The 26,360-nt window shown below is 47.6% G+C and overlaps 1 protein-coding gene across 3 annotated transcripts in view; it reads right to left on the bottom strand.

Annotated features, from left to right (window-relative positions):
- Positions 1–1,775: 1,775 nt before the first annotated feature.
- ZDHHC16 (zDHHC palmitoyltransferase 16) overlaps positions 1,776–26,360 on the bottom strand; it is a 39,362-nt gene continuing 14,777 nt past the window's right edge. For 2 of the 3 annotated variants that reach the window (XM_077455680.1, XM_077455678.1), the window contains 8 exons: positions 19,559–19,650; positions 17,110–17,138; positions 15,280–15,413; positions 13,540–13,587; positions 10,354–10,442; positions 6,697–6,820; positions 4,489–4,559; positions 1,776–2,202 (listed from right to left, as the gene is read on the bottom strand). In XM_077455680.1, coding sequence (XP_077311806.1) covers positions 2,088–2,202; positions 4,489–4,559; positions 6,697–6,820; positions 10,354–10,442; positions 13,540–13,587; positions 15,280–15,413; positions 17,110–17,138; positions 19,559–19,650 — 702 coding nt within the window. In that variant the 3' untranslated portion in view covers positions 1,776–2,087. The remainder of the gene's footprint in view (positions 2,203–4,488; positions 4,560–6,696; positions 6,821–10,353; positions 10,443–13,539; positions 13,588–15,279; positions 15,414–17,109; positions 17,139–19,558; positions 19,651–26,360) is intronic. The other variant, XM_077455679.1, reaches the window with a different exon arrangement.

Below are 26,360 nucleotides of genomic sequence, written 5' to 3'. Positions count from 1 at the left end.
CTTTGGTCGGACTTTCATGCAACTAGAGGGCCATAGACTTCAATGTTAACCCTCAGAAGTTGCATGAAAGTCGCACCCGAATGTTATACACTGCAACAGTTGTCCATTATGGCTGGTCAAAGCCAAAGTTGTATCCAAGTCACACCCATCCTACGTTGGTGCAACTTTGGAGTCGTACAAGTGTGAATGGAGCCTCACCAGTCAGATCTGTGGCACCCATCGATGAAGGGCAGATCTACGAATTCCTGAATTGTGGTTCATTCACACATGCGGCTAAACGAGGTGGCTGAACCACGATTATACCCCCCCCACCCCCAAATTGCCTAAACTAGAGCACGCAGCTGCTGAGAGCCGCACACATGCTGCAGATATATGCATATCGCCCTCCTCACCACCCTCTGAAAAGCAATCCACTGCAAATGGCTTTCCAGAGGGACAGTGGGGGCTGCTGTGCTCCAAGACAGATCTCTATGAATAGATTTCGGCTCCTTTCACACTTGTGCGTTTTGAAAGTCGCCCGATTTTTGCCGTGACTTGAAGCAATGCCTGTGTAATCTTGAGGTCTGTGGACCTCAAGTCGCATCAAAGTCTGACCAAAGCAGGCACAGATATGAACGGTACTCATTGGAAATGATGGGAGGGTACAAGTTGTCATGTGACTGCAGTCCCAAGTCGCAGGACAAGTCGCACAAGTGTGAAAGGCCTCTTAGACTTGAAAATAAATATCTGTGATCATCAGAAACAGAAGGTGAGGAAGAGCAGGAATTGTGCCCCCCCCCCACCAGCATGGCAGTCACACGTTACTGATGGAACCTGTAGGGGGAGCCACCAACTCTGACTGGTATCAGTACATGAGATTGGGGGAACCAGGAGACGTCGTACTGCCTGCTGGTGACAACGGCTACAAGAGGACCTGCCTACCGTACGGCCATTGTGTCTCTATAGCCGATATCTGAAGCCGAGCCGCACCTGAACCTTACCTTTCCCTATTCCCCGCATCACATGAAACCAACACTTCTGGGAACGTCCAACTCCTGGGGCCCCCGCAGCTCTCACTGACTCCTCCCTCTGTCCTCCATCATTATTGTCTCCTATCAGAGGGAGGAACCAGTGGGGGGGGGGGGGGGGGGGGGGGGGGGGGGGGGACAGGAGATGGACGCTCCCGGAAGTGGCAGTTTCAGTGCAGAGCTACATAAAGGAGCTCCAGACCAAAACTGATGGAAGAGTCCATGGCGGGATCCCTGGACCCTCCCTGCGACCCCCCTCCAGGTCCGCACTCACCCTATGGTGGAGCTCCCCAGGACCGTCTTCACCTGCCCTTCTTTCCAGGTTCTGACTGGCTGGGAAGCCGATTCGCTGGCATCGCAGGGTGGGAGGGCTCGGGGCACAGAGGACAATATAAAACTGGCCAATTGGGGTCTTAGGATGCGGTCACATGCCTCTGAGGGGGTTAGCGGACCTGGTAGAAACCTATTGGTCTGGCACCCCGTACAGTGCATGGCCACACAGGTGGTGGAAGCTGAGGGGGCGCAACGTCCCTTGTGGACCAGCCGCCAATGCATATTAGGACCCTTATTAAAGTCTCCAAATGGAGCAACAAGCTGACAGCAGTTGCCGGGCAGCAATGGAGGTGCGCCTCGGTTTCAGACATCAGTGAAAGGGTCACTGCAAATCATTTTGTAAGAATCCCATCTATTCAATGTGGAGCTCCCCCCAATCACAGGGAATTTGTATCCAACAAGACAGGAAAAAAAAGAAGAATGTACAAAATGGAGTGATATAAAGCAGCCAATCAGCTTTTAGTTTAATGCAGTAACACCGGTGAGAGATGATTTCTGATTGGCTGCGTTGGGTCACTGTACATCGCACCCCATCGTTGTTCTTTATGCCGACTTACTGATGAGTTTTAAGTCTCTGACCAAAAGTTGCTTCCATAAACAACAAGGATGTCTCCGAGACTCGGGACAGGTCCACTTCAATCATTCCTTTCCCTCCTTCACCTTTCCGGAATAAAAGTCTGAAAACGATTTCTAAAAAAAATAATAATCCGTTTATAAATAATGTCACCGGGCCGGGAGGACAGAACCTCAGATCGCAAGAACAGAAGTCTGCTTGGAGGGGATCCAAGATGGAGGCTTCCAGGTCAGTCCATCTCCATAGGCAGAGTGTGAGGATGGGAGGAGGACCCGACTTATCCAATGTCTGCCGAGAGAGGAGAGAACATGTTCAATGAAGACAACCAACCAAACGTTCTATCTGTGCGAAAAATACAATGTTATATCTAATGCAGGGGTCTCCAGACTTCCAAACACACAAAAATCCTGATGTCAGTGGAAATAAACAATGCCCCATCATTGGTACCAGTGGGGGGGGGAATAGTGCCCCGTCATTGGTGTCAGTGGGAGGAATAGTGCCCCATCATTGGTGTCAGTGGGAGGAATAGTGTCCCAGTCATTGGTGTCAGTGGGAGGAATAGTGGCCAGTCATTGGTGTCAGTGGGAGGAATAGTGCCCCGTCATTGGTGTCAGTGGGAGGAATAGTGCCCCATCATTGGTGTCAGTGGGAGGAATAGTGCCCCGTCATTGGTGTCAGTGGGAGGAATAGTGCCCCATCATTGGTGTCAGTGGGAGGAATAGTGTCCCAGTCATTGGTGTCAGTGGGAGGAATAGTGGCCAGTCATTGGTGTCAGTGGGAGGAATAGTGCCCCGTCATTGGTGTCAGTGGGAGGAATAGTGCCCCATCATTGGTGTCAGTGGGAGGAATAGTGCCCCGTCATTGGTGTCAGTGGGAGGAATAGTGCCCCGTCATTGGTGTCAGTGGGAGGAATGATTACACCCCTCACATTTTTGTAAATATTTTTTTTTCATGTAACAAAACAGTAGTGAGTGTACAGCTTGTATAACAGTGTAAATTTTCTGTCCCCTCAAAATAACTCAACACACAGCCATTAATGTCTAAACCACTGGCAACAAAGGTGAGTACACTCGTAAAGCGGACCTCCACCCTCAAGTGGAAGTTCCGCTCATTGGAACCCTCCCCTTTTCCGGTGCCACAATTGGCACCTTTCAGGGGGAGGGGGGTGCAGATACCTGTATAATCCAGGTATCTGCACCCACTTCCGGGAATAGCTAGCTGCAGATGCCCCAACCCCCCCCCCCCCCCCCCCATTGTGTTCTAGGAAACACACAGTTCCCAGGACACAGCGGGGACCAGTGCATGCACAGTGGGGAACCGGGCAGTGAAGCCGCAATGCTTCACTTCACGATTCCCTGACAGAGGATGGCGGCAGGGGCAGCCGAGAAACGATCGATTGCTCGTCATCTGCTGCCGACATCGCTGGACCCTGGGACAGGTAAGTGTCCATTTATTAAAAGTCAGGAGCTGCAGTAATTGTAGCTGCTGACTTTAAATTTTTTTTTTCAGGGGGCACTCCTCTTTAAGTGGAAATGTCCAAATTGGGCCCAATTAGCCATTTTCCCTCCCCCGGTGTCATGTGACTCGTTAGTGTTATAAGGTCTCAGGTGTGAATGGGGAGCAGGTGTGTTAAATTTGGTGTTATCGCTCTCATCTCTCATACTGGTCACTGGAAGTTCAACATGGCACCTCATGGCAAAGAACTCTCACAAAAAAAAAAAAAAAAAAACAACAGTGCAGAGTGCGGAGATCATGGCATCGGCTCTGCCGTCACCCAACGTACACCAGCGGGTGCATTTTAGTGCAGCTGCTGGTGTGAATGCAATCTGGAAGGTCCATACTGACGTCTTCTCTCATAATGATCATTACTGATGAGTTTATTTCACAAGACCATATTTAGTGGCAGTCTTGGGTTCCTGCAATTTGTGGCGATTATAAGTATGCGGGGGCCCCAGAGTGCTTCAAGTGATTGTTGTTTAAAAAAATAGATAAATTAACAAACACATCATACTTACCTGCTCTGTGTAATGGTTTTGCACAGAGCAGCCCCGATTCTCCACTTCTGGGGTCCCTTGGCCCCTCCCTAACGCTGAATGCTCCCACAGCAAGCCGCTTCCTATAGGGGGCACTCATACAGGCTTGATCCTGAGCCGCACTCTGTGTGCTCATAGACAGTGTGGCTTGGCCTCGCCCCCAAACCGCCCTCAATATCCAAATTTAAGAAAAAAAAATCCTGGAACCCGTGGACCATAAATTTCAACCAACACCGGGGTAGATTTGTGCGGTTCCTCCACCTACTGAGGAAACCTGAAACCCCCAACTTTGCTCTTATTTTCTGTCAGCGGGAGATTTACTCTCATGAATGGTCCATGGACATTTTGAGAATTTACAAAAAAACAGGAGCAGACAGAATTTGGGGCAGTTGTACATGGTAACCAATCAGCTTGTAGCTTCAGGTTACTTAGTTAAGCTAAAAAATTAAAAGCTAGAAGCCGATTGGTTGCCATGAACAGCTGCTCTGGATTCCAGAAAATTTCCCTCTGTTTTTTTTTTTTTTACTTTAATATAACTTACAATTTTGTTTGAACTCCAAAGAAAAGCCTCCAGTTACCGCCGCGGCCGTAGCTATACGGATTATAGAATACCTGCAATGAAAACAATCATATTGCTATTACAGATGGACCTAAAGTGACACAAATACAAGGTGGCAGCTGAGCCCAGGATCACATATATAAATGTGATCCGACACTTGTGGGTAGCAGGGACGATTGTGCGCCGCCGCTGCCTCGCTCCCGCTGTGATTACACACAGCGGGTACCGCAGACTCGATGTCCACAGGCACCCATACTGATCGTTCGTTACACAGGCAGATCACCGTTCTGTCAGTACAGAAAGAATGGATCCTGTGTTCCTGCAAAGCAGAGACACAGATCTTTGCCTTCCTTTAGTAAAAGAGCCCCCCCCCTCCCCCCCACAGTATACAAAACACTGGCTAGGCACACATTTAACCCTATGATCACCACTGATGTTAACCCCTACCCAGCCAGTGTCATTAGTACAGTGCTAGTGCATAGGTTTAGCAATGATCATTGTATTAGTGTCACTGGTCCCCAAAAAGTGTCAGTGTCTGAATGACAAAGTGAAAAACAAAACAACAAAAAAACAGCAGGAACATAATAAAAATGAGAACGAAAATAGGGAGTTAATTATGGCTGATTAGAGTAAAATTAAGGGTTAATAAGGGGTTAACCAGAAACATTTAATAAAATTAAATCCCCAAAAAATATTTTTGGACAGATTGCTTTAAACTGACTGCATCTGCAGATCGAAGTTCATCCATTTGATCTGTAGATGAATAAAAAGAAAGATACAAAAAGAAACAATGTTTCTTTTTATCTTTCTGTTTCAGCAGCTAAGCAATGTTGTTAAAGCGGCCGAAATACGACTTTTAAAACGGGAGTCTGCCGGGAGTCCGTTTTTTTTTTTTTTTTAAAGCCAGCAGCTACAAATACTGCAGCTCCTGACTTTTAAAATAGTGACACTTACCTGTCCATGTCGGCACCCGAAGCCGATCTCTCGATCGTCTCTCGGGTGCTGCCGCCGCCATCTTGGGTATGGGAAATCAGGAAGTGGAGCCTTTCGGCTTCATTTCCCGGTTCCCTACTGCGCATGCGCGAGTCGCGCTGCGCAATAAGGATGGACCCGCTGCCTCTGGGATCTGTGCGTTTCCCAGCAGGCAGTGGGGGGACTTTCGGAAAGGGGTGTAATCTACGCCCCTTTCCGCAGAGAGCTATCACGGAAGTGGGTGCAGATACCTGTACTGTACAGGTACCTGCACCCCCCTCCCCCCTGAAAGGTGCCAATTGTGGCGCCGGAGGGGGGGAGGATTCCAAGGAGCGGAAGGTCCACTTTAGGGTGGACCTCCGCTTTAAGATAAAAATACCCCTAGAATACTCATACCTCGTGCAATGTAACAAAAGGTATGCTGTAAAATATGCAATTTTGCATAGTTTTCTATTTGTGCAGCATCGTTTTCTTACTTTGTGAAGTTCCTGCACAGCGTGGCCATCTCCAGTGTGGGCATCTGAAGCCACAGTGACCTTTCTTCCTGGATTCAGTGCATGCTGGCTACCCAGCATGCTCTTGCCGATCTCACGCATGTGCAGTGCGGTGCAATCTTGGTCAGCTTGATATGGCACTGCCATGCCAAGTTGACCAAGATTTTCCTTAGACACAAATGTTAAATGTTACGGGTGCAGTGCCATGCCAAGCTGACCAAGATCTCCTAGGAGCCAATGCAAAACTGGAAATGACTTACGGCGCCGCGGCGCCTAAAAGGAGGAACTGAAATTAGATCTAGGCATAAATCAGGTAAGTGAACAGAAAACAAAATAATAAATTGCATCTATTCATTTTAAGGATGCACATCAGTGCTGCATGGTGAGGAGTGAAAAATGTGGATGGAACTTCTGCTTTAATAATCATTGCCCGGCTGCATTTTTTAAAATTTTTTATGGCACAGCTCCAATTACTGGGGCTTTGTTTAGACTTCAGCTGTCAACAGGAGAACCCTGCTGACAGCTGAAAGATCCGAGCCTGAAAGTATCGGTTTCAAGTACTGGACCATTTGCTAGAGTACCGGTACTTGTGCAAATGCTTTGATACCGGTATTGGTGCAACCCTACCGTATTCCCTGCCAGCTCTCCTCATCTCCCCCTGGTTGTACTATGGTGTCACAATGCCCTGGGAACAGACCAGCCATCTTTGTTGTGGTTATTTTACCTTCCCCATGGCCAGCAGTCTCTTCCTCTCCTTCTTGTTGATGTGCCGCTCTATGCTGGTCTCCCCTCGGGTGATGAGCATTGCGTGCCACAGCGTGAGAGCGCCGAGGGCCAGAGCCACCGAACTGCGGAAAGACAAAGAACCATTTCATCAGTGTACCTCTGGGTGATTTCATGCACGTGGTTTAGGGGGCGTGCCGCTCCGGCTGTGATTGGACACAACAGGAGCCATTAAGCACCTCCCTAGAGAACATTTAACCCTTTGATCGCCTCTCGTGTTAACCCCTTCCCTGCCAGTGGCATTTACACAGTAATCAGTACATTATTTTTTTTTTTTAGCACTGATCACTGTATTGGTGTTACTGGTCCCCAAAAAGTATCTCTTAGTGTCCGATCTGTCTGCCGGAATGTCTGCAGTCCCACTAAAAATCGCAGATCGCCCCCAATAACAGTAAAAAAAAAAAAAAAAAAAAAAAAAAAAATCACAAAAAAAATCTATTCCATAGTTTGTAGACGCTATAACTTTTGCGCAAACCAATCAACATAAATACGCTTATTGGGATTTTTTTTTTACCAAAAATATGTAGCAGAATACATATCTGGCTAAATTGATTAAAAAAAAAAAAAAGTAAAAAAAAAAAAAATGTCTTTATGTGTTTTATGGCAGAAAGTAAAAAAATATTGTCCTTTTTGTGTTTATAGCGCAAAAAATAATCACTTTAACCACTTGACGACCGGGCCATAGCCAAAAGAGGGCTACAACACGGTCGGGTTATTCTGGGAGGGCGTCCATGGACGTCCTCACAGATTCTTGCTCTCGCGCGCCCCCTCTCCCGCAAACATCTGTGACCGCCGGGTCCGGAAGACCCGGCGCATCACGGTAAAAGGCCACTGGTAGCAGCCGTTTACCACGTGATCGATCTGTCAAATGACGGAGCGATCACTTGTAAACAAACTGGCATCATGTCATGGCGCAGGTTCCTCCCTCCCCTCTCTGTACCGTTCAGTACAGTGCGAGGGGAGAGGGGGAAGAGATGGCAGCAGCGCTGTGGGCTGGATGTGTAGTGCCCACAGCGCTGCTCAGTGACAATACTCTGCCCATACTGTGCAACACTCGCCAATACTCTGCAATAAATTTTAACAGAAAGAAATAAAACATTTTTTAAACAAATTTTTTGACTTATAGCGCAAAAAATAAAAAACCCAGCGGTGATTAAATACTAGAGGTCGACCGATATGGGTTTTTCTCTGGCCGATGCCGATATTTAGAAATCGGGGCGGCCGATGGCCGATATATGATGCCGATTTTTGCAGCCGATTTTTGTGGCCGATTTTTTTTATTTTTCCTTCATTAAATCTAACAGTTTAGGCGGCTGTGGAGGAGGTGGGGATACAGAGAGGCGGCTGTGGAGGTGGGGGGGTACAGAGAGGCTGCTGTGGAGGTGGGGGGGTACAGAGAGGCTGCTGTGGAGGAGGGGGGGTACAGAGAGGCGACTGTGGAGGAGGGGGGGTACAGAGAGGCGACTGTGGAGGAGGGGGGGTACAGAGAGGCGACTGTGGAGGAGGGGAGGTACAGAGAGGCGACTGTGGAGGAGGGGGTACAGAGAGGCGACTGTGGAGGAGGGGGGGGGTACAGAGGCGACTGTGGAGGAGGGGGGGTACAGAGAGGCGACTGTGGAGGAGGGGGGGTACAGAGAGGCGACTGTGGAGGGAGGGTACAGAGAGGCGACTGTGGAGGGGGGGGTACAGAGAGGCGACTGTGGAGGAGGGGGGGTACAGAGAGGCGACTGTGGAGGAGGGGGGTACAGAGAGGCGACTGTGGAGGAGGGGGGGTACAGAGAGGCGACTGTGGAGGAGGGGGGGTACAGAGAGGCGACTGTGGAGGAGGGGGGTACAGAGAGGCGACTGTGGAGGAGGGGGGTACAGAGGCGACTGTGGAGGAGGGGGGGTACAGAGAGGCGACTGTGGAGGAGGGGGGGTACAGAGAGGCGACTGTGGAGGGGGGGTACAGAGAGGCGACTGTGGAGGGGGGGTACAGAGAGGCGACTGTGGAGGGGGGGTACAGAGAGGCGACTGTGGAGGGGGGTACAGAGAGGCGACTGTGGAGGGGGGTACAGAGAGGCGACTGTGGAGGGGGGGTACTGAGAGGCGACTGTGGAGGAGGGGGGGTACAGAGAGGCGACTGTGGAGGAGGGGGGTACAGAGAGGCGACTGTGGAGGAGGGGGGTACAGAGGCGACTGTGGAGGAGGGGGGGTACAGAGAGGCGACTGTGGAGGAGGGGGGGTACAGAGAGGCGACTGTGGAGGGGGGGTACAGAGAGGCGACTGTGGAGGGGGGGTACAGAGAGGCGACTGTGGAGGGGGGGTACAGAGAGGCGACTGTGGAGGGGGGGTACAGAGAGGCGACTGTGGAGGGGGGGTACAGAGAGGCGACTGTGGAGGGGGGGTACAGAGAGGCGACTGTGTAGGGGGGTACAGAGAGGCGACTGTGGAGGGGGGGTACTGAGAGGTGACTGTGGAGGGGGGGTACAGAGAGGCGACTGTGGAGGGGGGTACAGAGAGGCGACTGTGGAGGGGGGTACTGAGAGGTGACTGTGGAGGGGGGGTACAGAGAGGCGACTGTGGAGGGGGGGTACAGAAAGGTGACTGTGGAGGGGGGGTACAGAAAGGTGACTGTGGAGGGGGGGTACAGAAAGGTGACTGTGGAGGGGGGTACTGAGAGATGACTGTGGAGGGGGGGTACTGAGAGGCGACTGTGGAGGGGGGGTACTGAGAGGCGACTGTGGAGGGGGGGTACAGAAAGGTGACTGTGGAGGGGGGGTACAGAAAGGTGACTGTGGAGGGGGGTACTGAGAGGTGAATGTAGAGGGGTGGTATATAGAGGTGACTGTGGAGGAGGATCATCCATTTTCTAAATGGCAGGTTTCACTTTAAAAGGATATTAATTTATACAGTAGCATACTCCATTTTTTTGACTCACCGTGCATACAAGCTGGCATCTATCTGTATGCACGTGACCCAATAGCATGCACCTAGCCCTGATGAGCTGACCAGCCAATCACAGTGAGATAGAAACAGGCTCCGCCTCCGCAGGGAAGGAAGAGGATCTTAGCTAGTGCTGGCTACGATCTCCTGCGGAGGCTTGTGATATGTTAATGATGTTCCTCTGCTACTGCCTGGGGAAGGGAGGGGCGGGGCAGTGCAGTGCCAGTGAAACTTTCTCCTTCCACCCTATAGTGGCCAGCCGCACGGGTGAAGGATGGAGGATCAATTGTACATGCTGCTGCAGCGGGGACACAGGTCTGTACTGCAGGCGGCCGGGTATAGTGTTACCCGCAAATCGGCGTGGTATGCACAATAATCGGCCGATTTCTTAAAAACGGCCAAATATCGGCCGATATATCGGTCGACCTCTATTAAATACCACCAAAAAAAAGCTCTATTGGTGTGAAAAAAAGGACAAACATTTCATATGGGTACAGTGTTGCATGACTGAGTAATTGTCATTCAAAGTGTGAGAGCACCGAAAGCTGAAAATTGGTTTGGTTAGGAAGGGGGTTTAAGTGCCCGGTGGTCAAGTGGTTAATGGGAAACTAGATTACTGAAAGCAATAAAAAGGTGGAGCCTGTTAGGGAGGAAGAAGGTTGTGTGAACTTACCTGCAGAGCACCCAGAGGTAGATGATACACTTGTGAAACACTCTCTCTCTGAAGGTGAAGGTAGGTGGGGGAGTCTGACTGTAGAAGGTCTAGGAGCAAAAAAATATATACATATACAGATGGTTATAATTATTATGTATCCATGTCTAGGATTCCCAGCTTTTCTTTAAAAAAAAAAAAAAAGCAATATACCAGGAAAGCACCGACCCCATTGTTACTGAATACTGCCACATACACAATTACTTCTCGTCTCTTCCCCTGCCGGTGATATGGCAGAATTCTTCCATATAAAAGCCAGTCAAGACTCAATTATAAAAAAGCCAATCATGACAGTCCAGAGATTTACTTTTTTTTCCTGCTCCTGGATGCCCAGCATACATTTAACTCAGTTCCTCTAAGCCCAGGTTATCCCATCCCGGACGAACCCCCAAGCTGTGACTGTACAGTGAAAAGAGAAGCGGTAGACTGATAAGCTCATCTTTCTTCTCTCCTGTCATGAGCACTGCAGGAAAACTGATGGGCAATGTATGCTGCTCATCACGCATTGTGGTGTGCTGCAACGCAATTACCTTGGGAAGGAGCCACTCAGACTGACGTGCACCACAAGAGGCAAAAAAAAAAAAAAAAGCCAGTCTGCTGGAAAAATGTTTTGCTAGACTTGCATTGATTGAGAAGGCACCAAGTAATTCATCCTACCAAATGCTTAAAATTATTTGTTTTAGCTGGATTTGGCTTTTAGTATATGTGAAGAAAGATCAAGTTCAGAAATATTTCTGGCACACTGGGCCTCGAGTATGAACATGGAGGACATGTTTTGCATGCTTGTGGTGGCCAAATTATTTTTTTTTCTAGGAAGTCCATGCACAGCCAACATATTACCCAACAATTAAAGCGAAACTGTCAAAAAAATAAAATGCCTCCAAAAGAATCATGCCTGTAAAAGGCCGGGAATACTTATCTTTACCACAGCACCACCCAAACACCATTCATTCATGAGAAATCCTCACGCAAAGTCCGTAGAAAAACCTCACATCTCCCTCTGGTCCTTCCTGCTGACCTCCGGCAGAACTGTTCATGTTGCCCAGAAGAGCTTATCAGCTTCTCCCGATCATTCTCCAGGGGCAGCACGACTGAATGTAATCTTAAATACTGGCCATGGGCAACAAGCTTTTGCTTTAGATATTTTGCAGTTTGCATGTATAACACCATCTTGGTTCCAGTGTCCAGGTAACACAAATAATCCATAGCATTTAGCCTTTCATGACAGCGTGAAAAAGGACTGGAACTAGCCTTTTAACTTACACGTCTTTGGAGTGCGTCAACAGCTTTTGCATTCCCATGCAAGTCTAATGGCGGCCATACACGGTTCGAATTTCGAAAGAATTTTCTTTCAAAAATCGTATCTAAGAATTTTCGTATGAATTTCGCACCATTAGTGGGCTGCAGCAACAACCGATTTTCGTGCGGAAATAAAATTTGAGGAATCGGACATGTTGGAAATTTTTAGAAAAACTAACGATTTTCTAATCAATGATGGGAGAATCGTGCGAGAAACGTAATAAGAAAAGAAAATGTACGGAGATAAACAAAAATTTACGGAGAGAAAAGAAGATTCCCAGCCAAGAAAATTATTTTCTGTAGCAACATGAGGTGAAATTGAAGGCTTGGTCAGCCGAATTTCGAAAATCAATGGTGGCATCATCGGATCACAAAAAAAAATGAATTTTCTGATTTTGAAAAGAAAACTCGTTCGAAATTCTACCGTGTATGGCCTGCATAAGCCCTTGTACACACGGTCGGAGATTCCGACAGAATGCGTCGGATCGGACCGTATTGTCGGATAATCCGACTGTGTGTGGTCTCCATCGGACTGTTTCCGTCTGAATATCCGACGGACCAAGTTTTCCAACTTGTCTATAAAATTTTCGGACAACATGCGCCAATCATGTGTAGCCTACTCCGACAGGACAAAGTGCCACGCATGCTCAGATCAAATTCCTAGACCAAAGCTATTGGCTACTAGCCTGAACGTAGTCCCGTCGTAACAAAATAACGTCATCACGTTAAGTACAATCGGATTTTCCGACAACTTTGTCCGACTGTGTGTATGCAACAGTTTCGGACAAAATCCATTGGACAAAATCCAAGGGATTTGGTTGTCAGAATGTCCGACCGTGTGTACAAGGGCTAAGGGAATGCAAAACCTGCTGGAAGGAGGTCAGGAGGAGGACAAAGTGAGGTCAGGAAGAGGACAAGTTCTGCTCAGATGGAGGTCTTATTCAGGTCAGGAGGGCGACTCGCTCTGGTCAGAAGGATGGCACCCTCTGGTCAGAAGGACGGCACCCTCTGGTCAGAAGGACGGCACCCTCTGGTCAGAAGGACGGCACCCTCTGGTCAGAAGGACGGCACCCTCTGGTCAGAAGGACGGCACCCTCTGGTCAGAAGGACGGCACCCTCTGGTCAGAAGGACGGCACCCTCTGGTCAGAAGGACGGCACCCTCTGGTCAGAAGGACGGCACCCTCTGGTCAGAAGGACGGCACCCTCTAGTCAAATGGATGTTTTATTCAGGCAAGGAGGAGGACAAGTTCTAGTTAGACGGATTTATTATTCAATCCAGGAGAGGGACACACTCAGGAGTGTGTCAGGAGAAGGTCTTATTCTGGTCAGGGGGTCGTCAAATACTGGTCAGGAGAGGTCAAAGTTTGGTCAGGAAAAAGTCAAATTAGGGTCAGGAGGAGGAAGTAAACTTTAGGTCAGGGGAGGTCAAATTCAGGTCAGAAGAAGGTTAACTACAGGTCAGTTGCATCAGTCAATGAATTCTGAAGGATCTCAGATGTATCTTACACTCGTGCCATGGATACAAACCGAAAGCCCAACACCACAGACCCAGTCACCATACACCTGGGAAGTAAACTAGAATGTCTGATATGTCGCTATGATAAACTATATGGATCGTTACACAGGTCTGGAGCACTAAGGCCTAAATAAAAGTGAATGCAGATTAGTGACATGAGACAACCATCCATCAAGAAGCAGGAAGAGACAAGAGGGGACATGCTTGAAGCAATGGTTAGGATAGCCCGTGCACAAGAATAACCCTCCAGCATTGGTAAAGGACAATAAACATTAGCACTTGTGTTGTGCTATTTAGACACACAGCTGACAATCACTTCAACACAGCCCACCTCATTGCCTGCAAACTTCAGCCTCTCCTTTTCCTGGTGCTTGAATTTCTGATAAGAAGGAAATATGACCACAATTACCTTCCAGTCCAGCTAATCATGCCCCTATAAGCTGCAAGAATGCTATGTGGAGGTATGAAGGATGGAGTGCTATGGTATCAGGAAGTATAGCAATGGCAGTCTATTGGGTCGTAAGCGGTTTCTATGGCTCTCAGGTTTACCTAAACTTCTCACAAACCTACCCTAGGCATCATATTGAACATAGAACATGACTCTACTGAAAGACTACGCTGAACATCTGTATAAGGCAGTATATATATCAAGAATATACCGTTTTGTAAAGTAAGTGGCCCCTGGCATGATGAATCCTCCATACCCCTCCTGCTGCAATGTTCCCAAAAATAAAAATAAGAAAAAGGAAAGCCAATAATCATAGAATCTCCATACAGCAAGGGGGCAACCGTATAAATTAGGCGAGTTCTGAGGCCACAAATGTGTAGGTGGTGACTTGCCTATAAGGTAAAGCCAAGCATACACATATTACAACTCTTGTGACATTACTTCACCTGGCATGAACTTGAGGTTAATGGTGTAAACTCTTCACCCCCTCCCCCCAATAAAGCTTATTTGACACTTTCAAACAGAAGGCTGAATGTGTGTGCTTAGCTTAATTGGATCCATGGACAATCTAGGGACATTCAAACTATAACATATCCTATAAACACGAAAACAAGACCTTACTTACCTCTGTAGCTGTAGGTACTGTGGAGCGATTCATCCTCAAAGTTTACAACAGAGGAGAGGTAATCCCTTTGCTTCCTCTGGCAGCAGGGAATTTCAGGATGAATTACTCCCCAGCCCCTGCAGCTACAGGGGTCAGTGGTGGCTTGTTGTAAAGCTTTTTAAGAATAGGTAAATTATTTATTGACCATAGCTTGGTCACAGGTTGACTTTAAAGCCCCACTCTAGGCTAAAAATAGGATTTTTGTACTGACCATAAAATTCTTTTGTCTGAAGTTCACTGACTGACACAAGACATAGTCCTCTCCTGAAGGTGGCGTAATAACCCTACGGTCAAGATTAAGGGAGCTGTGTCAGTCAGTGAACGAAAGACAAATTATTTTTTCACTATACCTCCCTCCCACCCACCTCTAACCGGTGGCATTAAGCACTTGTTCCTTCTTAGCTTGCAAAGGCAGATATACTCACCTATGCCCCCCCTCCAGGTCCCTCGCTATTTCCAGGTGGGGAGAGCTGCTGATCCAGTGCTGTGATGTCCCCCTTAAGATGGTCAGTCCCGTGATGATATTGTCCTCCTTGATCCTGAGAGGACCCCGACACTGGACATTCAATAGGAAGTGTCCACATCATGCAGGCACGGACATGGACACCCGTAAAAGGTCCCTTACAGGAAGCAAAGGGAAGAAGAAAAGGCTTGGGGATGCAGGGTCACATGACTGCTGCTTAAGGTAAGTAAAAAGGGTTTCTTATATGGGGCAAACAGATAGAAGAGGGGGGGGGACGAAACTGATCCCAGAGTGGGGCTTTAAGACCGCTTTCAATTGGCTATGGCCTATGGCTGGTGCGGAGAACACAGATGCAGCGACATAACAAGCCAGCTAATGACACCACACACTGGCATCTATACAGAAGTGTATGATTTTTAGGTGGACAGATCCTTTAAGGCACCAATGAAGTAATTCCCCATTTTGTCTCCGACGGTTCCCCTCATAATAATCTCACCTCAATGGCTGCGTAGGCATCACGGAACATGACGCGGCTGCTGATGCTGCAGTAAATGCATCCCAAGGTCATGAAAAGGCAGAAGGAGAAGAAGTAGCGATGGTTGTAATGGCCAACACAGTTATTGAGCCACGCTGTGATGTCAGCAAGTTAAGGAGCCTCAGTCTCAGAGAACAAAAGATAACAGCGCACACATACAAAAAAGGTCATTTCAATCCTACAAGGCTATTTAAAAGGAACATAATAAGCAAATGTGGGGATTTGGTCACACAATATGGCCATACACTGCTTAAGCCCACTACTATATGGGTCCTGACTAGACCCCTTGGGAAAGAGAACAACACCATCCTCCACCATTACTTCTAATCAGTGTCCACCTAACTTATAGGAGGAGTTACAATTTATTCCCATCAGTTGCAAATCGCTCATCACGCTGTGATCAGAATTATATCACTTTCCTAACAGGGAACCAAATCTTTAATCTTGTTTCATTGCTTAGGTCCCTTGCACACTAGGCATTTAGCCCCCGGACGTTCGAGGATACAGCGGTCAGCCCCATACAGCCCCCCCCCCCGCACACGAGAATACGGCGTTTAGCCCCCTGATGCATGAGGATACGGCGTTTAGCCCCCTCGACAAACAAGGCTACAGCGTTTAGCCCCAGCCCCCCCCCCCAAGCACAATGCTACCGCGTTTAGCCTTCCCCAATGCAAGAGGTTCCACCATTCACCCCCCCCCCCCCCCCGGCGCAATGCACAAGGCTCTGCCATTCAGCCTCCCTGCAAAGTACGAGGCTTCAGCGATCAATCACCCCACCCCCCCAATGCACGAGGCTCCGCCGTTCAGCCCCCCCGCACAATGCACGAGGCTCCGCCGTTCAGCCCCCCCGCACAATGCACGAGGCTCCGCCGTTCAGCCCCCCCCGCACAATGCACGAGGCTCCGCCGTTCAGCCCCCCCGCACAATGCACGAGGCTCCGCCGTTCAGCCCCCCCGCACAATGCACGAGGCTCCGCCGTTCAGCCCCCCCGCACAATGCACGAGGCTCCGCCGTTCAGCCCCCCCGCACAATGCACGAGGCTCCGCCGTTCAGCCCCCCCGCACAATGCACGAGGCTCCGCCGTTCAGCCCCCCCGCACAAGGCACGAGGCTCCGCCGTTCAGCCCCCCCCGCACAAGGCACGAGGCTCCGCCGTTCAGCCCCCCCCGCACAAGGCACGAGGCTCCGCCGTTCAGCCCCCCCGCACAATGCACGAGGCTCCGCCGTTCAGCCCCCCCGCACAATGCACGAGGCTGCGCCGTTCAGCCCCCCCGAACAATGCACGAGGCTCTGCCGTTCAGCCCCCTCCCCCCGCAATGCATGAGGCTCCGGCGTTCATTGTGGGTGTAGTGGCTGTCAAGAAGCATTGCTTGGGTCCCATGCACACTAGGTATTTCACCCCCAGATATACGAGGATACGGCGTATAGCCCCTCGGTGCACAAGGCGCCTTAAGAGTTCCCTTTACTGGAACTAAGGTGCCAAGCTCAACTCCTGAAAAACAACCCGACACCATTAACCCCCCTCCACCAAATGATTTGGACCAGTGCACAAAAAAAGCTCCATAAAGACATGGATGAGCGAGTTTGGGGTGGAGGAACTTGACTGTCCTGCACAGAGTCCTGACCTCAACCCGATAGAACACCTTTGGGATGAATTAAAGCGGAGACTGCGAGCCAGACCTTCTCGTCCAACATTCGTTTTAGATCAGTGACTAACTAGAAAGTAAAGCCGGGTTCAATAGCAGCCGCCAGATTTCTCTCCTCGTAGGTCTCTTACAACAATGAAGGATACGACAATGATGATCCATTTTAAGAATACACCTGTGAAGAGAGAACACTCATTAGCACTCAAAGGTGGAAGGTGGACCTTGTATAAAATAAAACCTGAAGACTTCTTATACTAAAGTATTGGAAGTGCGTGAGAACCCCTGTGCTGTATTTGTGATATTCAGATGGAAAACGTGATTCAGATAGTAAAGCGATTCAAAAGGTAAAATGACAGATTGACACGTCTGACCTCATTTCACCGCGCGTCTTTACTACAGCTATAGAAATGACTTAGGGTTAAAAAAGAAAAAAAAAAAAAAACATACAATAGGAAATCAGCAAAAAGGATGCAATTATATAACGGGGCTTCCATTATGAAGATTAGGAAAATATCTATTTCTCATAGACACCCCCCCCCCCCTCCTCCTCCACCCTGGCTGTCATTCTATATTATTCAGGCTGCATTGACGGGCACTGATCAGGTTGCATTGACGGGCACTGATCAGGCTGCATTGACGGGCACTGATCAGGTTGCATTGACGGGCACTGATCAGGTTGCATTGACGGGCACTGATCAGGCTGCATTGACGGGCACTGATCAGGCTGCATTGACGGGCACTGATCAGGCTGCATTGACGGGCACTGATCAGGTTGCATTGACGGGCACTGATCAGGCTGCATTGACGGGCACTGATCAGGCTGCATTGACGGGCACTGATCAGGTTGCATTGACGGGCACTGATCAGGCTGCATTGACGGGCACTGATCAGGCTGCATTGACGGGCACTGATCAGGCTGCAATAATGGGCATTGATCAGGTTGCATTAATGGGCATTGATCAGGCTGCATTGATGGGCACTGAGGAGTGAGTGTCCCGGGTCCCACTTTGTACAATCAATACAGGCAGGCAGCCTGAGGAGAGGGGCCCTGAGCCGGCACATACAGCAACCCCAGCCTCACTCCTCTGCACAGACCAATACATGTTTGCAGACACCTTGGGGCAGGAGGGGCCCCACATATTGGAGCCTGTATAGAAACATAGTGCAGGAGGAGCCCTCAGTCATTGCAACTTGTTTTAGAAATTCCCTGCGAAGGAACCATTATTACACAGGTGTCCTCATAGGCTGGTGTGTATGTGTATATATATATATATATTATATACACACACACACACTTTTTTTGTGTATATATATATAAAAAATGTTTGGGGGTTCTAAATAACTTCCTAGCAAAAAAAAATAAAAAATAAAGAAAATATAAAAAAAAATAACTTATAAACCACAGGTGTCAAAAAGAGGCTCTGTCTTTAAGGGGTTAAAGAAAAAAGAAAAAAAGACCGAAAATTAAAAAAAATAAAAATAAAATAAAATGAAATTTTTCATAGTTTGTTATAAAATTTTGCAATGAGGAAAAAAAATAAATAAAATGAAAGCGCCTCCAATCCCTCCGTGTTCGTGCAAAAGCAAGCGCATACGCAAGTCGCACAAGCACATGTAAACGGTGTTCAAACCCCACATGTGAGGTATTGTTTCGATCATTTGAGTGAGAGCAATAATTCTAGCCTCCTATTTAACGCTAAACAGGTAACCTGTGAAAATGTTTAAAGCGTCGCCCATGGAGATTTTTAAGTGCTGTAGTTTGTTGCCATTGAACGCTTAAGGCGTCAGCATACCAAGATATTTTGGACAATTTCATGCTGCCAACTTTGTGGGAACAGTTTGAGGATGATCCCTTCCTGTTCCAACATGACTGCCCACCAGTGCACAAAGCAAGGTTTATTGTCCGAAATGTCTTGGTATGCTGACGCCTTAAGAGTTCCCTTCACTAGAACTAAAGGGCCAACCCAATCCCTGAAAAACAACCCCCACACCATAATCCCCCCTCCACCAAATGATTTGGACCAGTGCACAAAGCCAGGTCCATAAAGACATGTACGAGTTTGGGGTGGAAGAACTTGACTGGCCTGCACAGAGTCCTGACCTCAACCCCCATAGAACACCTTTGGGATGAATTAGAGTGGAGACTGCAAGCCAGGCCTTCTCATCCAACATCAGTGACTGACCTCACAAAATGCACTTCTGGAAAAAAAATGGTCAAACATTCCCATAGACACACTCCTAAACCTTGTGGACGGCCTTCCCAGAAGAGTTGAAGCTGCAAAGGGCGGGGCCAACTCAATATTGAACCCTACGGACTAAGACTGGGATGCCATTAAAGTTCATGTGCGTGTAAAGGCAGGTGTCCCAATACTTTTGGTAATATAGTGCCTCTCCTCTGGAATTCCCAGATCAGTCTACTGCTGTTATGGAGTCTCCTGCTGGTATAGAACGCTCCATAGTGTACAATCCCAGAGTGGGGGGAGCCCCTCTCCTATTGGAGTCTCCATCATACACAAGTGTGAGGACAATTTATTATTAAAAAAAAAAAAAAAAAAAAAAAATAATATATATATATATAAACTTTGCATAACTTACTTATTGCAAATGCTACAATGGTGCGTGCGGGCGGGTTTTGGTGCGATGCATTTCCTGCACACAGACACCGACGGAACATGTTTCTGAGCTTGCTGAGAAGAAGGAAGAAGGAGAAGAATTAGACAGGTATGCGGTTTTTTTTTAAACTAAAGCTGGAGACTGCAAAATCCGGCCCACTTCTTAGGAACCAATCAGCTTCTGCCTTCAGATTGTTCCGTTAAGCTGTGGCAATAAAACCTGGAAGCCGATTGGTTTCTCTGCAGAAGTAAGCCGGATTTTGCAGTCTCCAGCGTTAGTAAAAATTAACCCTGTATGAGTCAAGAGAAAACATTTCAACTTTGTGTTGCAAAATAATAATAAAAAAATAAATTAAAAAAAAAAAAAAAAAAAAAACACACACACACACACACCACACCAAAATTTCTAAAAAGCCACTAAAGTAACCCACACGCACACTCCCTACAATCTGTGCAACCGTATGTGATCAGCAATTTCACCACTCACTGGACACTTTATTAGGCATCAATATACGCTTATTGGGATTTTATTTTTATTTTTTACTAAAAATATGTAGAAGAATACATATTGGCCTAAATTGATGAAGGAATTAGATTTAAAAAAAATAAAAAAAATTAAAAAAAATTATTGGATGTGTTTATAGCAGAAACGAAAAAATATTCTTTTTTTTTTTTTTTTTTTATTGTCGGTCTTTTTATGTTTATAGCGCAAAAAATAAAAACATAGCTCTTAAAAAGGCACTTTTTCAATGTCATTTTTTCAAATGACAATTTATTTATTTTTATTGCATTTTAGTCCAAATATGAGATTTGAGGACTTTTTGACAGCACATCTCATATTTAAGCTGTTTACATTCCTTGTAATAGGAATAAAAGTAATACAGATTTTATTTTAATTTTTTAAAACAGTGAAAAAAATAAAATGAAGTAAAATAAATAACAAAAAAAAAAATGTTTTTAAAGCGATCTGTCCCGACACGCTCGTGTGCAGAAATGAAACGCATACGTGAGTAGCGCCTGCATACGGTGGTCAAACCACACATCTGAGGTATCGCCGCGATCGGTAGAGCGAGAGAAATAATTCTACCCCTAGACCTCCTCTGTAACGTAAAACATGCAACCTATAGAATTTTTAAAACTTCGCCTATGGTAGATTTTTGAGGGTAAAAGTTTGACACCATTCCACGAGCGGGCGCAATTTTGAAGCGTGACATGTTGGGTATCAATTTACTCAGCGTAACATCATCTTTCAAAATATTTTTTTTTTTAAATGGACTATCTTTACTGCTGTCTTATTTTTTTATGCAAAAAAGTGAATAAAAAAATAAAAATAAAGTGCGCTTGTAAGACCGCTGCGCAAATACAGTGTAAAAAAAAGCATTGCAACGACCGCCATTTTATTCTCTAGGGTGTTAGAAAAAAAAAACAATGTATAATGTTTGCGGAAAATTGTAATTTTCTAGCAAATAAACCTGTTTTAAATATGTAAACACCTAAATTCCAAAATGAGGCTGGTCCTTAAGTCAGGGCTCGACAAAACCCGGGCGCCAGGTCGCATTTGCGACTAGAATTAGCGACCTGGCGCAGCACAGCTGGGGGGTATCCTTTCTCCGTGGACCCCCCCGGCGTGATCGCGTCGGGCCGTTCCGCCGGCGGCCGGTAATTGAGGCCGCAGCTTTGAGGCCTTCTGCGGTCCTATGATTCCTTCTGGAATCTGGCGCCCTCTTGTGGTGGCCGTTGGTATGACAACCAGCAATGCTAATGGAGCTTCCTCTGCCTGTTTTTTTATTGCCTGCCTATCTCCTTCCCTTTATTTAGAACCCCCTAAACATTATATATATATATATATTTTTTATTCTAACACCCTAAAGCAGTGATGGCGAACCTTGGCACTCCAGATGTTTTGGAACTACATTTCCCATGATGCTCAGGCACTCTGCAGTGTAGTTGAGCATCATGGGAAATGTAGTTCCAAAACATCTGGGGTGCCAAGGTTCGCCATCACTGCCCTAGAGAATAAAATGGTGGTTGTTGCAATACTGTCTGTCACACCGTATTTGCACAGCGGACTTACAAGCGCACTTTTTTTGGGAAAAATAATTTATATAATAAAAAAATAAGACAACAGTAAAGTTAGCACAATTTTTTTTTATATTGTTAAAGATAATGTTACGCCGAGTAAATTGATACCCAACATGTCACGCTTCAAAATTGCACAAAATGTTACCCTTTAAAATCTCCATAGGCGATGTTTAAAAAAATTCTACAGGTTGCATGTTTTGAGTTACAGAGGAGGTCTAGGGCTAGAATTATTGTTCTCGCTCTACCGATCACGGCGATACCTCACATGTGTGGTTTGAACACCACTTTCATATGTGGGCGGGACAGGGCGCGTTTAAATTTTTTTCTTCTTTTTCTTATTTTAACTTTTTTATTTTTATCACTGTTCTTTAAAAAAAAAAAAAAAGAAATGGTGTCAATTTTATTCTTATTACAAGGAATGTAAAAATCCCTTGTAATAGAAAAAGCATGAAAGGACCTCTTAAATATGAGATCTGGGGTCAGAGAGACCTCAGATCTCATATTTACACTAAAATGCAATAAAAAAAAAAATTGTCATTTGAAAAAAATAAATAAAATGTCCCTCTAAGAGCTATGGGCAATGACTTGGAGACGGGGGGGCGTCACTATCTTCCCCTCACTCGTCTCCATGTCAGGCCAGGGACAGGTCCGGATCGCTGTTACCGACCCGGCTCCTAACTTTTTAATCTGGCTCCTAGATTCCAAGCAAATTTGTCAAGCCCTGCCTTAAGTGGATTAAACCTAGTCTTAACCCTACCCTCCCCCTAACCTCAAAAGTGAACCTATGACAGGAGGCTGGAGCGCTGCTCCTCTTGCATCAACACACATACAGGCACCGCACCTTGCGATGGTTCCTTCTACACCGATATGTTAGTAGTGGGAGTAACAGGTTCTCTTTACCACTTCCCACCCGTACACCGTCATATAACTGCCTTGGGATGAAGTGGAGATATCTGGATGGTGAGAGCAGCTGCAAGGCAACACCCAATGATCTTTCTTTTCAGCCTGCAATATAAAAGCCATCCTAGAGGCTATTCAACCGCTGGATTGCGTTTACAGGCAGTCCCCCCACCCTACGGTGACTTCCCGGGCCTTTCCCGTGCAATTGGGTAGCTGGGATTATTAATCCAGCGTTGGCGCTGGATTACCATAGAGATGGCTGTGTACCGGATATTCCCCAGCCAGCTCTATGACCTTGGGAGGCCGGTGTTCTGTCAAATTAGCCAACTCGTCAGAAACTCCAACCACCTCACTTCCGGTTTTTTTAACCACTTGCCGCCTGCCATATAGCAATATGACGTCGGCAAAGTGGTTGCAATATCCCGATTGGACGTCATATGACAGCGCCAGGATACCGAGCCGCTACGCGCCCCCAGGGTGAGTCTGACACACTGCAACTTCGAACTAGGTAAAGAGTCTCTCGCAGAGACTCTTTACCATGTGATGAGCCATGTCCAATCACAGCCAATCACAATGTAAACAGGAAGAGCCGTTGATGGGCTTTTCTTCACTCGCGTCTGTCACATGCCAGACCACGCCCCCCTACAATAAAAAAACCGGAGTTAGACTTACCGGTAACTCTTTTTCTAGGAGTCTTCCAGGACAGCCTTTGAGATATAGGGCTCCTCCCTCTGGGACAGGAAACACGTCAAGCCAATTAAATAAAAGGTGTGGTCCTCCAGGCCCTCCTCAGTTTTACTCCAAGAACCGCCGGGAGGCTCTGAAAGACATAATACACTAACAATCACGTTAATACACATCCTCACCACTTAGTCCAATTTAAACAACTTTGGGTGGGAAGCCAGGCTGTCCTGGAAGACTCCTAGAAAAAGAGTTACCGGTAAGTCTAACTCCGGTTTTCTCATATCGTCTTCCAGGACAGCCTTTGAGATGATAAGCAAGGAGCTCACCTTGTCAGGGCGGGATCACTGCCTGGAGGACCTTACGTCCAAAAGTCTGCTCTTTATCAGACCATAAATCCAGACGGTAATGTCTTGCGAACGTTGAGTAGCTGGACCACGTTGCTGCTTTGCAGATCTCCTCCGGAGAGGCTCCAGCCCTCTCTGCCCATGATGCAGAAACCGCCCTTGTAGAGTGTGCCTTAACTAAGGGTGCCTGCTTCCCCTCTAACTCATAGGCTTTAACTATCGTCATTCGTATCCACCTGGCGATAGACGCTTTCGACGCCTTGCAGCCCTTGCGGGCGCCCGAAAAATTAACAAAAAGTGGAGTCTGACTTCCTGAAGACCCTAGTGGCTTCTAAAAAAATTAATAGACTTCTCCTGACGTCTAACAAACTTAAAGATCTCGCCTCGTCCTCGTCTGAGGTTGAGAAAAAAGTTGGCAAAATAATATCCTGTGTCCTATGAAAAGTGGACACCACTTTAGGAAGAAAACTAGGGTCAGTCTTAAGTACTACCCTGTCCTCTAAGATTAACAGAAATGGCTCTCTGACCGAGAGCGCCTGCAGATCACTGACCCATCTAGCTGACGTGATCGCTATCAAAAACACAGTCTTTAGTACCATCCACTTAAGTGATGCTCCCTCTAATGGTTCAAATGGATCTTGGGTCAAAGCCCTAAGAACCAAGGCCAAATCCCAAGTAGGACAGGACTTCATTCTCACAGGCCTGGATCTAGATAGAGCCTTGAAGAAGTTCCTGACAAATGGATTCTGCTGAAGGGAGGACTGAAGGAAAACGCTTAAGGCCGCCACCTGTACCTTTAGAGTGCTGACAGATAGGCCCAGCTCTACCCCTGCTTGTAGAAAGTCCAGGACTGCCGGGACCCCGGGGCTTGCAATTCCCTGTTCTCGCAACCAGGAATTAAACCTCTTTCCTACCTTGGCGTAAATTGCCCTAGTAACTGGTTTACGGCATTCTAACAAGGTCATAATCACTCTTTCTGAGAAACCCTGTGACCTTAAGATTTGTTCCTCAGATACCAGGCCGCAAGCTTGAGCCTCTCTATCTGAGGGCACAGGATCGGCCCCTGGGAAAGTAAGTCCTCCCTGACTGGCAGAAACAGCGGAGGATGGACGGCCAATTTCTTTATGCTGGCAAACCAGGGTCTCCTTGGCCAAAAAGGAGCTACTAAAATGAGGTCCGTAGTCTCCGAGCGGAACTTCTGCAGGACCTCCGCCACCATCCTTACGGGAGGAAAGGCATAACATAGGCCGAACAGCCATGGATTGGCAAGGGCGTCTATCCCCCTGGCCCGATCCTGTGGGTGAACCGAAAAAAATTGCGTCACCTTCCTGTTGCCTTCTGTTGCAAATAGGTCTATTTCTGGCCTTCCCCAGCATGACACAATCTCCTCGAACACTTCCTTGTTGAGGGACCACTCGTCCTGACCTATCTTCTGGCGACTGAGAAAGTCGGCCAGTAAATTCTGCGTTCCCTTTAGGTGAATGGCTGATATTGAGGACAAGTTCTTCTCTGCCCAGCAGAAGATTCTGTCCGCAATTACCTGGAGTGCAGGGCTTCTGGTTCCCCCTTGCTTGTTCAGGTAGGCTACTGCTGCCACATTGTCTGAGCGAACCTGCAGATCCCTGCCATGTAACTGGGACTGGAAGGTTTCTATAGCCTTCCAAACTGCCAGAAGTTCCTTCTGGTTTGAGGAACGACCTGTCTCTAGGTCCGACCAGGAACCCTGGGCTAAGGTTCCCTCTAGGTGGGCACCCCAACCTAGCGCACTGGCATCGGTCGTGACCACCACCGTAGCTTGTGGGGACCAGGGAAGACCCCTGTCTAGGTTGACCTGGGCCCGCCACCACCAAAGAGACCTCCTGACTGCCGAAGATAGGGGCATAACCTGATCCAGGCTCTCCTGCCTGCCATCCCAATAACGGAGCATGAGTCTCTGTAAAGGACGCTGATGATGCCTTGCCCAGGCCACCGCTGGAAAGCATGATGTCATCAACCCCAGGACTCTCATAACCTCCCTGACCTGGGCTTCCTGACCAGATTGAAGCTGGGCTACCGCCTGCTCTAGCTTGCAGATCTTCTCCTCCGGAAGAAATACCCTCATTTCCAACGAAGAAATCCTGTATCCTAAATACAGGACCTCCTTGTGAGGGGGTCAGCTGGGATTTTTCCTGGTTTATCAGCCACCCCAGTGAGCGCAGGAAAACCAAGGCCTCCTGTATGTCCCTCTGCAGTTGTTGGGCCGACTGGGCTATGAACAGTAGATCGTCCAGATATGGGATCACTGTTATAGCCTTGAGCCTTAATGGGGCCAGCGCCTCTGCCAGAACCTTTGTAAAGATTCTTGGTGAGGCTGAGAGCCCGAAGGGGAGAGCTCGAAACTGGAGGTGTAACACACCAGTGTTCAACCTCACCGCCAACCTGAGAAACCTCTGAGATTCCAGATGAATCGGGATATGCAAATATGCATCCCTGAGATCCACTGTGGCCATGTGACAGCCCTGAAACAGGAACTTGGTTACCGAGAAGATTGACTCCATCCGGAACCGCTTGTATTTTATAAATCTGTTCAGGGGGCGGAGATTCAGTATTAACCTGAAATTCCCCGAAGGTTTCTTTACCACGAATACGTGGGAGTAAACCCCCAAGCCTCGCTCCTCCTGAGGCACCTGCACCATTACTTCTTGGTCCACCAGATCCCCCAGAAGAAGAGCCAAAGCCTCTGCTTTCTCTTGGTCCCTTGGTAACCTTGTTACTTGAAAATTTGGGAGGGGAACT

This window comes from Lithobates pipiens, unplaced genomic scaffold (assembly GCF_037356315.1).
Source record: "Lithobates pipiens isolate NorthernLeopardFrog02 unplaced genomic scaffold, aLitPip1_a1.2 Scaffold_25, whole genome shotgun sequence".
In the NCBI taxonomy this organism is placed as follows: domain Eukaryota; kingdom Metazoa; phylum Chordata; class Amphibia; order Anura; family Ranidae; genus Lithobates; species Lithobates pipiens.
The sequence above is the reverse complement of the archived record's forward strand: the minus strand, read 5'-3'. Positions and strand labels throughout refer to the sequence as shown.